The following is a 13,481-nucleotide window of genomic DNA, read 5'->3' on the forward strand; positions in this document are numbered from 1 at the left end:
TATCACTTAACATGGGATTTGATTAACTTGCTAATCAATTACCATTCACACCACAGTGGCTATTTCCGGTAGCTAGTAAGTTAAACATGACAAGGAATACATCAACAATCAACTGGCCAGCTCACCTAGCTAATGTTAGCTGACTATACCTGTATTTAACTGTCTCGCTAGCTACGTAGCAATGAAAACTACTTTTTGATACAGTTGAGCCAATAACGTATGCACATGTAGCTAACTTGCCATTTTCACTGTAGACTCTTAACGTTACCTGTGTACCGTTAGGGTTTATGATTCACGGCAGACTGAAACACTTTCAAAATAATCCTTCCCACTGGGCTTCAACCAGACTGCCTTTGCCACTGAAGACAGAGCTGTGTTGACACCTACATTTTGCATGTTGTCCGTTATGAAAATATGAGTAAGTCCAATGATCAAGGCATTTTTGTCTTTGATCAAGCTATGGATCTTTCAAATAGAGAGAAATAGAAATGGTGTCTCTTTTGTAAAAAGCACATAAAGGCTTCATAATTCAAAGGTCATTTTAACTGACTGCTATTATCTCATAGAACAAAATGTATAATATCTACTAAGCCTGTGTTAACCTCAGACCTTATTTTCACTGTTAATTACAAAACACTATTCTTTCCCCATAGAGATGGCTGAACGAACCAGAGGTAACTAATTTCTGGGTTTCAGGACTATAAACTGGTGAGTTCTATATCCGCAGAGAGCAGGGTGTGCCATTTGACAGAGAAGCCTTGAGTGACAGACTGGGCCCTTTTTCTCGTCAATGTCCCAGCCCCCTCATTATCTCAACCAGTCGTGGCCAGGCAAGATTCAGAATTTTCTCCGTGGCTAAACATCTTCGTGATTTCACATTTGATTTATCTTTACAGATGACATACAAGTTTGTTATTAAAGGTGCAAAATGAAGAAATCACTACGGCATTTCATGGTTGCAAAAATGTTAATAGTTCACCTAATTACCAGTTTGTGACAAAACAAGCACTGAGTGTAGATAATCATTGTACCAAATCAAATTGTAAGTGTCACATGCGCCGAATACAACAGGTAGACTTACACTGAATTGCTTACTTACAAGCCCTTAACCAACAATGCAGTTAAATAATTTAGAAAATATTTACTAAATAAAATAAAGTAGTAACACAGTAAAATAACAATTCTGAGTCTATATACAGGGTGTACTGGTACCGAGTCAATGTGTGGGGGTAAAGGTTAGCCGAAGTAATTTGTACGTGTAGGTATGGGTAAAGTGACTATGCATAGATAATGAAATGGCCACCCCCGCTGTTTTTTGGACCTAGGCCTTTTGGACCTAGACATGGCGCTCCGGTACTGCTTGCCTTGCGGTAGCAGAGAGAACAGTCTATGACTTGGGGGACTGTAGTCTTTGACAACTTTTGGGGCCTTCCTCTGACACGCCTAGTATATACACTGCTCAAAAAAATAAAGGGAACACTTAAACAACACAATGGAACTCCAAGTCAATCACACTTCTGTGAAATCAAACTGTCCACTTAGGAAGCAACACTGATTGACAATACATTTCACATGCTGTTGTGCAAACGGAATAGACAAAAGGTGGAAATTATAGGCAATTAGTAAGACACCCCCCAAAAAGGAATGGTTCTGCAGGTGGTGACGACACACCACTTCTCAGTTCCTATGCTTCCTGGCTGATGTTTTGGTCACTTTTGAATGCTGGCATGCTGGCGGTGCTTTCACTCTAGTGGTAGCATGAGACGGAGTCTACAACCCACACAAGTGGCTCAGGTAGTGCAGTTCATCCAGGATGGCACATCAATGCGAGCTGTGGCAAAAAGGTTTGTTGTGTCTGTCAGCGTAGTGTCCAGAGCATGGAGGCGCTACCAGGAGACAGGCCAGTACATCAGGAGACGTGGAGGAGGCCGTAGGAGGACAACAACCCAGCAGCAGGACCGCTACCTCCGCCTTTGTGCAAGGAGGTGCACTGCCAGAGCCCTGCAAAATGACCTCCAGCAGGCCACAAATGTGCATGTTGTGCAATGTGCAATGTGCATGCAGGAAGCTTGGCCCCAGTGATGTACTGGGCCATACGCATTACCCTTTGTAGTGCCTCACAGTCGGATGCCGAGCAGTTGCCATACCAGGTGGTGATGCAACCGGTCAGGATGCTCTCGATGGTGCAGCTGTATAACTTTTTGAGGATCTAGACACCCATGCCAAATCTTTTTAGTCTCCTGTGGGGGAAAAGGTGTTGTCGTGCCCTCTTCACGACTGTCTTGGTGTGTTTGGAACATGATAGTTTGTTGGTAATGTGGACACCAAGGAACTTAACTCTCGACCCGCTCCAATACAGCCCCGTCGATGTGAATGGGAGCGTGTTCGGCCCTCCTTTTCCTGTAGTCCACGATCATCTCATTTGTCTTGCTCACGTTGAGGGAGAGGTTGTTGTTCTGGCACCACACTGCCATGTTTTTTATTTTTTATTTTACCGTTATTTTACCAGGTAAGTTGACTGAGAACACGTTCTCATTTGCAGCAACGACCTGGGGAATAGTTACAGGGGAGAGGAGGGGGATGAATTAGCCAATTGTAAACTGGGGATTATTAGGTGACCATGATGGTTTGAGGGCCAGATTGGGAATTTAGCCATGTCTCTGACCTCCTCCCTATAGGCTGTCTAATCGTTGTCGGTCATCAGACCAACCACTGTTGTGTCGTCAGAAAACTTAATGATGGTGTTGGAGTCGTACATAGAGCTCGTACTGGAGGGTACTAGGCACACACCCCTGAGGGGGCCCCCGTGTTGAGGATCAGCATGGCAGATGTATTGATGCGTGGCCAGACAGATTACAAGGACGTGTGCTCAGAGCACGCGTGGACCAACTGTCAAGTGTCCACTGACATTTTAAACCTCCCCTGAGATGTCACTGTAGTTCCTGGTTCGAATCCAGGCTGCATCACAGCCGGCTGTGATTGGGAGTCCAATTGGGCGGGACACAATTGGTCCAGCATCGTCCGGGTTTGGCCGTCATTGTAAATAAGAATTTGTTCTTAAACTACTTGCCTAGTTAAATAAAGATTAAATAAAATAAAACTATGGGCCACCATATGTCACGTGTCCACTTTCCTCTTAGCCTTAAGATAACATCATTCTCATATGCGTGTGATTGATGTCTTAAGATATTGACACTCCGAAAAAAATACAGTATTATGTGAATTGGAGGAGTTAGGTGCTTAATTGAACTACCAGTATGCATGTGTGATGAGTATCCTTGCTTGAGACCTGAAGAATTGTGCTAGCTCCCAGAACTTATACCTTTAACTAAATAGGCTAACACTGTCTTGCATCACTGATATTAATCAAGTTCAGTATCAGGCCAGTCACACATGTAAAGTAATATAACCAAGTTATTTCAGTTGTGCAAGTCTATAGCCTTAATTGTCAATACATTTTTACAATTCTAAGCCGTGGGGGGGGGGGGGTCTCAACTGACATAATTGTTTTAAGGTGGTCATACTATGGATCATTTAGCTATTTGATTTAGATTTGGGGGGATTTGGGATAAAAAAAAATGTGGATCAATTATTGAATTTGGCTTTTTACTACTATAGCTGAAAGAAACACAAAAAAATACTTAAACATATCTCTAGCTTAAATTGACGGATTTTTATGGTGATTTTTTTTTTATATTTCTTACCGGTACGTCAAATCGACTCTAGGGGGTTAAAGGAGCAATCTGCGATTGCTACAAATACAAGCTTGTTTTACTCCATTGTTTGTAAACGCTGTAATCGTAAATAAACACTGTATAGCCTCAAAACATGATTAAAACTATAATTATGATCTCATGGTCAGTCCTCACATCCATAGCTCCGTCTATGAATTTCTCCAGCTCTATCCCAAAAACAGTAGCGGGGTATTGTTTGAACTGAAGATTGTAACTATTGTAACCTTACTTATTCTCTCTTTCCTAAGGAGACATCAATGAGATGACCTGGGAACTCAAAATCAGACCAAATTCACTAGACGACTAAGGACCTTATTCCAACTGTGTGCAGCAATACTTCATTCAAACGCTACTTCACCGAGAAGAGCAATGTAGAACCTGCACCTTCAGGATTGCATGACTTCTTTCCTTGCCTGGATTTCAGCACACAGTCAGATCTACCAGGTGTGGAATAGTTCTTTTGTTATTTTGTAACTCATAGTTAAATTATATAATGCATATTCAATGTTACATTACCTTTTTGATTGAAGAATTATAGGTAAAACTTTATTTGGATAGTCCATCTGTAGATGCTTTACAGACTATCATTAACATGTCAACTAACTATCTACTAACCCCTAATCTAAACCTTATTTTAACCATAACCTTAGCAAGCACTTACTTATCAACAGATAGTTTGTTGATAGTATGAGCCTGTCACGATCGTCAAAGGGAGAGAGAGAGGACCAAGGCGCGGTGTGTGAAAAATACATCTTCTCTTTATTAAAAGAAGGAAAAACGAGACAAAACAAGAAACAGACGACCGTGAAGCTATATAAACAGAAATGGTGCTGACACTGACCACTACACACTGACATAGACAATTCCCCACAAACAGCTAAAGCCTATGGTTGCCTTAAATATGGCTCCCAATCAGAGACAACAATAACCAGCTGTCTCTAATTGAGACCCAATTCAGGCAACCATAGACTTTCCTAGAACCTACACTCAACCATAGACACAGCTAGACACATTCACTCAACACAAACCCATACACTACACCCAACACCCCCTTCTCCATATAACCACCCAAAACCGACAAAACACAAACATTCCCCATGTCACACCCTGACCTAACTAAAATAATAAAGAAAACAAAGAATACTAAGGCCAGGGCGTGACAGAGCCTCTACAGATGGAAAATCTGGATTATAATTATAGGATTGCAATGTAGGCCAGCGAGAGGCAATACATTTTTACCAAACGCAAACGAGCCCAAGCATCTCACACTGTACGTTAAAGCTTCCACGTCTTGCGGTCTTTATTCAAGCCAAACTACACAGCATGATGCAAGTGCACTTTCAGCAATTTGCCCTGTACCTTTCGTACCATAGTTTGTTTATATCCAATGGTTATTGCTGGTTGTCGAAAGGCACATTTGACCTACCCTGGCCAGCGGAGTTTCACGTTTGGAACTATTCTATTGGTCCCTAGTTGCAAACTCCACCTACTCTGTAAACCGGGCGAGCTAATCTAGTGTGCCTGTTCACAAATTGCCTCACTCTGCACGAGCCATGACAAAAAATGTTTGCCAAACGATTAATTGGACGTGACAAAATAACATAAAAGCCATTATCTTAATGTGGTTGGCCCTCTCATACTGTACGAGGCAAGGATGCCACGAGATATACCGTTTACAAACAATCTTGAAAATGTGTCATCGGGCCTCTAGGCAAAATTGTAGCCAATTTTGCACAGTCTTCCCTTTTAGTCACTGGTAAGAGTAACTTTGATTAAATGATACGGAATTTACTGATTTGAGTTTAATGTCTTTTCTTTTTTTTACGTATCTTTATAGGACAGAGTATGCCATCTGCATCTTTCCACAGAATTCTACGACCATTTCTACTTGGCACCTTTCTCCTGGGCTGTTTTGTGACTCTGTTTTTGATGTACTTCAAACCGTCAACTAGCTGGCTATCAGGTCCTGTAGAGTCAACAGCATCCACTATCCAAGTTAAAAATCTCTTCTCTACCAAGGGTGACAAAAACCTGACCACTGTACTCGTCTGGCTCTGGCCCTTTGGACAGACCTATGACATTGGTGTCTGCAGCTCTCTGTTCAACATTGAGGGCTGTTTCATCACAGCAGATCGGAACCTATATAATAAGTCAGATGGGGTCATCATACATCACAGGGATATCTGTACTGATCTCTCCAACCTGCCCCCCCTTCAGCGTCCCTCCTTCCAAAAGTGGATATGGATGAACCTAGAGTCACCATCCCACTCCTCTCAGCTGCCCGGTATCGAAAACCTGTTCAATTTAACTCTGAACTATCGCCAGGATGCTGATATCGAAGTGCCTTATGGGTCGATTGTGACGGCCCAAGGGGACGAGGATTTCGTGCCACCGAGCAAAAGCAAGTTGATCTGCTGGATTGTCAGCAACTGGAACCAGGATCACGTGCGAGTGAAGTACTACAACGAGCTCTATAAACATATTGAGGTTCACGCTTATGGACAAGCCTTTGGAGAGTACATTGCAGATCAAGAATACTTTCCTACCATCGCCAGTTGTAAATTCTACTTGGCGTTTGAGAACTCAATTCACAAAGACTACATCACAGAGAAACTGTATAACCCACTCTCTGTAGGGACGGTGCCTGTGGTTTTAGGTCCGCCAAGACAGAACTACGAGAACTTTGTCCAGGGGGAAGCCTTTATCCATGTGGATGACTTCACCTCACCCAAAGAGCTGGCTGACTATCTCCTGCTCTTGGACAGGAATGAGGAAATGTACCTGAGGTACTTTGAGTGGCGACGGCACTTTAAGGTGAAAAAGGCATACTTCTGGGCCGAACACACGTGCCTCGCTTGTGATCATCTCAGAAGGCACAAGGAGTACAAGGCATTCAATAACCTCGATAAATGGTTTTGGGGTGGAACGCCTTGAAGGGCCAAGAAATTGTTGTTTTGCAGTTGGAGGCATTGCTTTAAAATATATTCAGTCATGATGTATTTGACATTGACAATGTTCCAACATGTTTTTCTCACTGGTTATAGGGGCCCAAATGAGCCATTCTCTTTTTTATTTTGTTACCAGACAGATTTGCTCAGTCTTAATGTGTCTATTGCATTTCAATTCAATCATGATTTATGTTGTAATTTGCAATGCATTTAATATTTGTTTCATAAAATCTCACTTTTATACATGACCAAAAGTATGTGGACACCTGCTCGTCGAACATCTCATTCCAGAATCATGGGCATTAATATGGAGTTGGTCCCCCCTTTTGCTGCTATAACAGCCTCTACTCTTCTGGGAAGGCTTTCCACTAGATGTTGGAACATTGCTGCAGGGACTTGCTTCCATTCAGCCACAAGAGCATTAGTGAGGTCGGGCACTGATGTTGGGCGATTAGGCCTGGCTCGCAGTCGGCATTCCAATTCATCCCAAAGGTGTTCGATGGGGTTGAGGTCAGAGCTCTGTGCAGGCCAGTCAAGTTCTTCCACAACGATTTCGGACAAACCATTTCTGTATGGACCTCAGTGCACAGGGGCATTGTCATGCTGAAACAGGAAAGGGCCTTCTCCAAACTTTTGCTACAAAGTTGGAAACACAGAATCATCTAGAATGTCATTGTATGCTGTAGCTTAAGATTTCCCTTCACTGGAACTAAGGGGCCCGAACCATGAACAGCCTCAGACCATTATTCCTCCTCCACCGAACTTTACAGTTGGCGCTACGCATTCGGGCAGGTAGCGTTTCTCCTGGCAACCGCCAAACCCAGATTCGTCCATCGGACTGCCAGATGATGAAGCGTGATTCATCACTCCAGAGAACGTGTTTCCACTGCTCTAGAGTCCAATGGCGGTAATATTTACACCTCTCCAGCTGACGCTTGGCATTGCGCATGGTGATCTTAGGCTTGTGTGCGACTGCTCGGCCATTTCATGAAGCTCCCGACGAACAGTTCTTAAACTGACGTTGCTTCCAGAGGCAGTTTGGAACTTGGTAGTGACTGCTGCAACCGAGGACAGACGATTTTTACCCGCTACGCGCTTCAGCATTCGGCGGTCCCGTTCTGTGAGTTTGTGTGGCTTACCACTTCGCCGCTGAGCCGTTGTTGCTCCTAGACGTTTCCACATCCCTAATAAACACTAAATGCAGCACTTAAAGTTGACTGGTGCAGCTCTAGCAGGGCAGAAACTCGACGAACTGATTTGTTGGAAAGGTGGCATCCTATGACAGTGCAACGTTGAAAGTCACTGAGCTCTTCAGTAAGGACATTCTACTGTCAATGTTTGTACATGGGGATTACATGGCTGTGTACTCGATTTTATACACCTGTCAGCAACGGATATGGCTGAAATAGCAGAATCCATTCATTTGAAGGGCTGTCCACATACTTTTGTGTATATAGGTGTGTTTAATCTCTGAATGTGACCACATATGCTGCTATTTGTTTTTTATGATGTACTGTAACTGTTTTGCTATATGGGAATCGGGCTGGCATGACATTTTCATATGACAGTATACAATACATTTTTGAAATTGAAGAAATAGTTGTCAATTAAAATATGTACTATTTATTGAATTGAGGCATTTTATGATAGACCTTCATATGTATTAGTGATACAGTCATCTATGCAGTGTTTATTGAACACATATGAAAGTAATTCAATTGTGTCATTTACTGTCAAATGTAAATTTGTGTATTGTTTGAAGGTTGCATTTGCACCGCAAAACACACTGACACTCATCTTTGATCATGTATGTACAGTAATACAGTGCAGAAAGAAGGAAAGGAAGATACATAAAAAATAGAGAACTATTATGTTAATAGTGGTTTCTTAGTGAGCATTATCACATTAAATGCATTGCAGTTCTATCATATGCTCCATGAATATTTTACTTACAATGCGAACATTATCCAATTTCATTTGGAATGTTTTTGCTCTCAAATATTTACATCCTATTGTGGTACAATGATGAGAGCACACATTTGACATGAATAATGCATCATATGCTTATCTGTGTGGGCTTGTCTATTGCCATCTAGCCACATTGTCTTAAATATTCACTTGTATATCTTTAACCTTTAAGCAAATTTCACCATATGAGTTCAGTGCATGAAAAATAGGATAACTATTCAAGCTTGTATCTGCCCACACATCTGTGGTTTCATTGTGAAAGATTGAAAATGCTATATACTTGCTTAGATTTGTTATTTTTTTACCAAAGATACCTCCAACCTTGAACTTAAACACCACATAATGATCTGAGGTAGTATGTACATTATGTACACTACCGTTCAAAAGTTTGGGGTCACGTCGAAATGTCCTTGTTTTTGAAAAAAAGAAAAGTTGTCCATTTATTTTATTTATTTTACCAGGTAAGTTGACTGAGAACACGTTCTCATTTGCAGCAACGACCTGGGGAATAGTTACAGGGGAGAGGAGGGGGATGAATGAGCCAATTGTAAACTGGGGATTATTAGGTGACCATGATGGTTTGAGGGCCAGATTGGGAATTTAGCCAGGACACCGGGGTTAACACCCCTACTCTTACGATAAGTGCCATGGGATCTTTAATGACCTCAGAGAGTCAGGACACCCGTTTAACGTCCCATCCGAAAGACGGCACCCTACACAGGGCAGTGTCCCAATCACTGCCCTGGGGCATTGGGATATTGTTTTTTAGACCAGAGGAAAGAGTGCCTCCTACTGGCCCTCCAACACCACTTCCGGCAGCATCTGGTCTCCCATCCAGGGACTGACCAGGACCAACCCTGCTTAGCTTCAGAAGCAAGCCAGCAGTGGTATGCAGGGTTTAAAATAACATCAAATTGATCAGAAATACAGTGTATTCTTTCAAAAACAAGGACATTTTGAAGTGACCCCAAACTTCTGAACGATAGTGTATATCATAATACCTGTCATTGTCGTGTTTGACTATGTTATGATGCTGGTATGATGTATCGTTCAAATACAGTGTACCACTTTCGTTGAAGGTTGAATACACAAACCATTCAGCATACATAAACGATTCATAAAATGTTCATGAAATCGGTACCCTAATGACCTTCAAAGTGCATTCATTATTGAATAGTATGTCACATGACAGGATAAATGTGAAAATGAAAGTCACGTGAACAAATACATTTTTGGCAGAACAAAACATTTTCTTCCCTTATTTTACTTTATTGGTTCACTGAAATACTGTTTACTTGTTACTATTTCCAAAACCTCTAGAGCATTATTATATATCACTACAAAGTAATCATGAATGTTGCCATTGTTATACTTTGAATTTAATTTCCAAATATCCAGCACAAAGCATATTCTTGAAATGGTCTGAAATAATATCCTACCTCTGATGTTTTTACCAAAAACAGAACACAGTCACCGGCAATTGTTAAAAGCAATTTAGCCATTTCCTTTTGCTTTCCAAATGTAAAAAACACAAGGTTTACTTACCATAAATTATTTTGTAATGTAAATGATAGTGATCAACCAAAACATGAAATAAGAAAATGTTTCTGTTTGGCAAGAACAACGATTAACTGTGGACTAATGTCACTAATGACATGCAGTTGATCCTCAAATATATGAACCTCAGAGTTAGACTGACCGGTCAACCGAATGGGGAAATATAACTTCTGTTGCTTACATGCTCTAAAAATACACCAGATATTTACAGTATCTGGCTATATGTTTTGCATACACATGTAGAAATGCAATCAATAAAAGTAATAAAAGGTTTGAGAAGTTGAATTTGAAAGTTAAGGACATTTCAGTGTTCCGAACTACCACCATTTCCAATGTTTTCCCATCTGAGTTCTTTCTGTTGATGCTTTACGAATGCACTATGAAGGTCTTTATAAATGGATGTGTTATGAATGTTTCGTATGCTGTTATGAATGCTTTATGTAGGAGTAATGGATGTCACTGTGCTTGCTTAGCTGTGCCACTTCCTTCAGCTCACACCGAGAAAATGACCTCTGCCTCGCGACACACGGCGACCCTCTCGAAACACCTTTAGCTAGCTGCGCTACCAAAAAAGCTACATTACCAATGCAATGCTACAGGTGGTAGTTTCAAGCCAAGTTAGGGCTGGATTCAATCCGTTTTGCAGAAGATCCGCAGTATAGCACAATTCAAATGTAAAGGTAATTTCCGTTTGAGCCGACATATGCAGCGTTTACCATGAATGCAGTCTCCGCAAGCACAGGAACATTGCCTTTAATTATCAATCGCGCCATCTTCCACGATACGCATTAAATCAAGTTATTACATGCAACCTTCAAAGTTATTGTCACCTAAAGGGTTACCATTGAATCTTAGAGCAAAAGATGTGAACAACTTTCAGGCTGCTTTCATTTTGTTATTTGTACCATTTGTATTTGGATCATTTGTATTAAGAGGGTAAATATGTATTTTTCTTATAGACTATGTAGAAAAAAAAACAATCATAGCCTCTACATGTCGAATACGTCACCTTTTGTTGACTCCCTGAAGATGATCTACAGTACTGTGCACGGCCAACATTCGTAATGGTGTGTTCCATCCTTAAAACAAACTAGTCCACTGACACAGATTTAGCCTGTATGTAGACGAGCGGAATTCTGTAACGTTCATTTAAAAAAACACCCCACAGCTCTACCATTAATTAAAACGTGTAGAAAGATTTAAGAAGGCCGTTCAACAAATGGCTTTTTATTCCACTGTTCCAGTCTGTGATTTGTTTATACTGCTGTGACATAGCCTAGTTCCAAAGGCTGAAGCAGAGCTGCGCCAGCGGTGTATTATAGTGTTCCGCAAGTCAGGGGTGAGCTGCACAGAGCACAGCAAAGTCGATCAATCTAGCTGATATTGTGGGCAGCTGACAGTAATATGTAGGCTACCCTTGGTTGGGCCATTTTTTTATAAAATTCTCAGTATCTAATAATGCCCAGGGAGTAAGCCAATAACTACTGGCTAATAGATTAACTTTTTTTATTTGACAAGGCAAGTCAGTTAAGAACAAATTGTTATTTACAATGACAGCCTACCCCGGCCAAACCCGGCCAACGCTGGCCCAATTGGGCACCTCCCAATCACGGCCAGATGTGATTCAGCATGAATTCAAACCAGGGACTGTAGTGATAACTCATTGCACTGAGATGCAGTGCCTTAGACAGCTGCGCCACTCGGGAGCCCAACTTGCAGAGGTAGGTATTAATAAATAACTTGCGAGTAAAATGAAATGACAGCACATAGTCCATTAGTGTCAGCAGACCACTACATTTTTACAGCCACAGATTATAGCTAATTAAAAGATTGTATTCTTCAGCTCAGCCACTGGCGTTGCCTTGCTTCGATCTCCTGGCTATGTCATAGTTGTATCAACCAATCATATTTTCAAATGATGCAATTAAATACAGTCAATCAAGACCGTCCGTCAAAAGGCATTCTAAACACTTTAGAATAATGTAGTGTATATTTTGAAATGTGTAATATTTCAGTCGCTAACGTTGAAGTGTATTTAGCTTTAAATAATGTTGGTGCTTCAAAGCAGCTCATGAACGATGGGGGGAAAAGAGACACTCAAACCAGAGAGCCAGTGTTGAAGACAGTGGTAATACTGTTGTGGGAAGGACATTTTTCCACCAGTGAGACAATTACACAAATAAGATTGCAGACAGTTTTTTGGCTTAGACGCTAATCCCGTTGTGACATTACCTAATTTCAACCATCTTTTTGAAATTCAGCAGAGATATAGAACTTTTATTGATGTGTCACTCATTGTGCTGGTGGCTGTCTCAAATGGAGCCGTCGTGAGTTCATGAACTGTCCCAGAATATGATTCTGAAACTGTTTTGCTGTACAGAAATTAAACTGAGGTTCAATGTGGTGGGGATCTGTCTCAAAAGGTTTGTTCTCTGATCTCTTTGCACAAATTCTGTTGTCCCTTTTCAAGTCAGGATGTGTTTCCTATTCAAGTCAGTGTCATGGGCATCGTCTCTGCATGAAGTGCATTCTTCATGTTTTGCTGAATCCTAATTGAACAATGCTCATTTTTTGCCAGTTTACTGGAAGAGATTACAAGGTTTTTGCCAAATCATTGTATTTTGCCAAATGTTGTGTTGAACTGTCGATGTGTTTTAGTGTCAAGAAAATAAAGAAATTGATAAAAGCAAATATGTTTTAAATTGTTCATATACATTACATATTGATTGGGAGACAATGTGCCAGATTGACTAAGTTGAATGTTCATAAGGTTTCAATAAGAAAGTCTTCTAAATGAAGAGTATCCCAAATCCCAGACTGTAGCTAATCCTGTTTAGATCCTGTAAAAAAAAATCTGTTCAGACCAGGATCCTATCAAAATCCTATTGAGAATAGGATCCTGAAAAAAAAAGGGCCAAGTGTTATGATGGCCAGATGATTGGTCTCCCGGGTGGCGCAGTGGTCTAGGGCACTGCACTCTGCGCCACCAGTCTCTGGGTTCGCGCCCAGGCTCTGTCGCAGCCGGCCGCAACCGGGAGGTCTGTGGGGCGACGCACAATTGGCATAGCGTCGTCCGGGTTAGGGAGGGTTTGGCCGGTAGGGATATCCTTGTCTCAGTATGTAAAATGTAATAAAATGTATGGACTCTACTGTAAGTCACTCTGGATAAGAGCGTCTGCTAAATGACTAAAAATGTAAATGTAAAAAATGTAAGTGATGGTAATGCCTCAATTCTCTGGCTGTTAGTTACCCAAGATCCTCACTTGAACTCTGG

General features: G+C 41.3%; 1 protein-coding gene across 5 annotated transcripts in view; it reads left to right on the forward strand.

Moving 5' to 3' along the window:
• The window catches only part of LOC129812561 (4-galactosyl-N-acetylglucosaminide 3-alpha-L-fucosyltransferase 9-like), a 43,197-nt gene extending 30,299 nt beyond the window's left edge, over positions 1–12,898 (forward strand). For 3 of the 5 annotated variants that reach the window (XM_055864218.1, XM_055864215.1, XM_055864216.1), the window contains 2 exons: positions 3,983–4,178; positions 5,572–12,898. In XM_055864218.1, coding sequence (XP_055720193.1) covers positions 5,580–6,668 — 1,089 coding nt within the window. In that variant the 5' untranslated portion in view covers positions 3,983–4,178; positions 5,572–5,579 and the 3' untranslated portion in view covers positions 6,669–12,898. The remainder of the gene's footprint in view (positions 1–3,982; positions 4,179–5,571) is intronic. The other 2 variants (XM_055864219.1, XM_055864220.1) reach the window with 2 other exon arrangements.
• The last annotated feature ends 583 nt before the right edge of the window (positions 12,899–13,481 follow it).

Source organism: Salvelinus fontinalis, chromosome 16, assembly GCF_029448725.1.
Source record: "Salvelinus fontinalis isolate EN_2023a chromosome 16, ASM2944872v1, whole genome shotgun sequence".
NCBI classification, from domain to species: Eukaryota; Metazoa; Chordata; class Actinopteri; order Salmoniformes; family Salmonidae; genus Salvelinus; species Salvelinus fontinalis.